This window comes from Gavialis gangeticus, unplaced genomic scaffold, assembly GCF_001723915.1.
Source record: "Gavialis gangeticus isolate Ggan-Ray unplaced genomic scaffold, GavGan_comp1, whole genome shotgun sequence".
NCBI lineage: Eukaryota > Metazoa > Chordata > Crocodylia > Gavialidae > Gavialis > Gavialis gangeticus.
Genome location: NW_017729032.1, coordinates 4,851,646 through 4,855,384, shown reverse-complemented (window position 1 = coordinate 4,855,384; position 3,739 = coordinate 4,851,646). Strand labels below are relative to the sequence as shown.

Sequence of the window (3,739 nt, the reverse complement as noted above, 5' to 3'; positions counted from 1 at the left end):
TCAGCCCTATCCAAACCATCCTATAAAATCCATGATCTAAACTGTACATAAGCCTAGCATCAACCCTGACACAACATAGACATAATACCCTAACCTCCTGTGTCTTGCATGTAATGCTTCTATTGATACATCCCAAAACTACTTTTGCCTTTTGGGTCAGACCAGTGGTCCATCTAGCTCAGTATCCTGTCTCTGACAGTGTTGAAGTGGATGCTATAGAGAGAAAGTATTGAACTGGATGTTTCTAGAGTGATCTATCCCCTATTCAATTCCCTCATTGGCATTCACCATTATATGTTTAGAAATGCCAGACAAAACACCTGCAGCCAAATTCTGTTTAATAGCCATTAATAAGAACAAACTTCTGGTGGTTTCTTCTTTACTTCCATTAGGTATTATATCCAGATGGGCAGGCACAGTTAATTCATCCTAAACCAGCGGACTTTCGAAATCCTGGTCCTGGAAGGCACAGGTTGATCACTCAAGTTTACCTTTCGCACACTGCCTGGACAGGTAAAGAGCACATGCTTGTGTATATTATCTTCTCCTATCCCAGCCTTTTGTACCTGAGGTGCATCTCACACAGACAATGCTACTCTCTCTTAAAAGGACTTCTGGAGAAAATGCAATCCCCAGCTGCCATTGCCTCCTTCCCCAGAGTTTTCCATATTCTGGAGGGAGCTTCTATGTATCCTCGTGACCTCTGAGCAGTTGTATCCCTCAGCCTGACAGGGCTGACAGTCCTTTGCCACCGCTCCTTAGCTAACCAAACAGCTTGCTGCTGGTGTGAGAGAGAGTTTGCATGCCACCCAAAGGGGAGCACACTTTCCAGGACACACAGCCTTTGAATGAGAGAACAGGTATTAAATGCGAGTCACTCCTTTTTTAGCACGGAGCAATTGGCACTAGGTCCCAAGACTCAGTATCCTAATTATAGAAATGTTGAGTCCTTTTTAAATGATCCAAGTAATTCATTGTTCTACTTCCAAAGAATATTTGAACACAATAGCGAAACCCTGAAATTGCATTTGACAGTACTTTACTGCTGATTTTAAATATATGCTTTTCTGTATCTTCACTAAAAAGAAAACCTTTATCCCTGAATTCATCTTGGGCTTTGATGTTAATATTTCAGTAGTAGCTGGCATTTTGTGCTTGTCCTCTACAACATGCTTCCACGACTGGTATACAGGGCATTAGCCTACCAACGTAAAGGTCCAGTATTTCTTTTCAGTGTCTCCTAAACAGGGTTCCTGCTTTTCCCTTTCACTTTATTCTATTCAAAGAATCTATCCGTTTCCAGTTAACAGTATTTGGTAGAATTTTTCTCTAACCAGTGCTCACATTTATTGTAGTTTTCTGTTTGCTGTGATATTTCTTATGTTTCTACAATTTATGGAACATAATATAGCTTTGAAGCTTTCATTTATTTGGTTGTGTGCTGTAGAGAAGATGGCTTTCTTTTAAAGTATGGAGCACCTGAATGTAGAGTTCTCATGCTCCATTGAAGTTGATGGAAATTTTGCCATGGCTTTCACAGAGTAGGATGAGTCCTGTTATTTTATGATTCTGCAGTAGGCCTCCTGTGTGATCTTGGTCAAGTCACTTAATGTCTCAGTTTTGGGGGTTGCTATTTACTGTGTTGTGTAGATTATTGAATAAAGTGTTTGAGGGAAAGAGATCATGTAATGTTAACCATTATTCTTAGAGACAAGCGTGAGAATAATGGTGCAGTCGTTGAACATTTGAGATGTCTAGTCAACAGACATCAGGAGCATGAGGAAAAATGGGGGGAGGAGAAGCTTACCCTGCAACTAAAGCAATGACAGACTTGCATTAAGAATATTCAAACTGAAGTGTTCAGTGCCTCCTTTGCTTTAGTCTTGACGAAAATGACTAGAAGATTTGCAAAATGAACTTTAACAAAGAGATGGAATTATAGACCAGAACAGGGAAAAGAGCCGGTTTAAGAGCACTTCGGTATGATAGTATCATATTGGCTGGGTCTGAAATTCCCCAAAATAATTGTTGCGCAGTTGAGGAAATAGCCAAAGTACACTCAACACCATTAGGAAGCATCTTAGAAAGCTTTTGGAGATGGGTGAGGTCCCAGAGGAGTGGAAAAGGGCAAGGAGCCAAGATCTTTTCAAGCTGTCAGCTTAACTCTCATCTCAAACAAAATATTAAACAATTTAACAAGAAAAGCAGATCTCATCAAACCATTTAATTTACTTCTGTGATAGGGTTGTTGAGTTACTGGATAAAAAGGAAGCAATAGATCCGATCTGTCTCGACTCAAGTAAGGCTTTAGACAGTATCCGACCTATCATTTTTGTAAGCTAAGGAGCTGTGATCTAGGACATGTAATCACCATAAGGAGGGTGCACAGGTGGCTAAAAATCATTCTTGGAGTAGTTATCAGTGACTTGCTTTCAGACTAAGAGAACATTTCAGGTAGGTCTGTACAGGTCTATCTTGGGCCTCACTCTAATTGGTATTTTTATTAATGATTTGGATGGTGGAATGGAGCATTGACTTGTAAAATCTGCAGGTGATACCAAGCTGGGAGAGCGTCCAAGTGTGCTCGTGTACAGGGTCAGAGTTTGAAATGATCTTGACAAATTAGAGAGAGATTCCACAATGAACAAGACAAAATGCAGTAAAGGTAAGGGCAGGTTGCTACACTCTTATGGAGAAGGAATCAAATGCAAGAGGGGGATAACAGAATAGGAAATGGTATGCCATAAAAGGATCTCGGGGTTTCTAGTCCATTACAAATTTAAATGGGAATCAACAGTATGATATAGTTGCAAAAAAAGGCAATGTGTTTCAGAATGTGCCTTAGATATGACATGGGAGTAATTATCTGCCGTATTCACCCCGATGAGTCTTCAAGTGGACTACTGTGTCCAGTTGTTGGCGTAATGCTTTAAGAAAAATGTTGCTTTCTTCAAAAACAAAAATTTTAGAAAATATGTCCTGTGAAGAAGGGTTGAAAGAAATTGGATTTTTATAGTCCAGAAAGAGAAGACGGAGGGAGGCACCAGCATCCCAGTATATACTTGATGAAGAAGAAATTGACCGAATTGGCAATGAACATGATGTAGGCTAGATACTAGGAAATGCTTTTTAACAGTTAATTGGGGTGGTGAAACACTGGAATAGGCTACCTAGGGATGTGGAATCTCCTTCATTGCAGGTTTTTAACAGCAGGATAGGCAAACAGCTGTTGAGGATGATCAAGGTATATTTAATTCTGCCTTTGACCTAGTAAAGGGGCACTTGGAGGGGTTGGATGTATTTAAGTCAACAGGCCCTGAGATCTTCATCCTAAGGTACTTAGGGAATTAGCTGGAGTCATAATGGAACCACTGGCACAACTGTTTGCGCACTTGTGGCGCTCAGGACAGGTCCCAGAGGATAACTATAGGCAGGTTTGCCTCACCTCTATCCTTGGGAAGACCTTTGAGAAAATTGTTAAGGATCAGACTGGTGAGGGGCTAGCAGGTAATGTAATGCTGAGGGGCAACCAGCATGGGTTCATAGCAGGCAGACCCTGCTTGACTAACCTGATTTCTTTTTATGACCGGGTCACAAAATCCTTGGATGAAGGAATAGAGGTAAATGTTTTTTACTTAGATTTTAAAAAGGCGTTTGGCACAGTGTTGCACCCAGTTCTTAAAAATAAGCTAAACAGTCGCAATGTAGATTATTACACAGTCTGGTGGGTAGAAAATTG

The 3,739-nt window shown here is 40.6% G+C and overlaps 1 protein-coding gene across 5 annotated transcripts in view; it reads left to right on the top strand.

The window, feature by feature from the left end:
- The window catches only part of INTS4 (integrator complex subunit 4), a 92,132-nt gene that overhangs the window by 78,860 nt on the left and 9,533 nt on the right, over positions 1-3,739 (top strand). For all 5 annotated transcript variants that reach the window (XR_002098951.1, XM_019524785.1, XM_019524784.1 and 2 more), the window contains one exon: positions 393-513. Coding sequence is in view for 4 of the 5 variants with exons in the window: in XM_019524785.1 (XP_019380330.1) it covers positions 393-513 (121 nt within the window). In the remaining variant the exon portion in view is untranslated. The remainder of the gene's footprint in view (positions 1-392; positions 514-3,739) is intronic.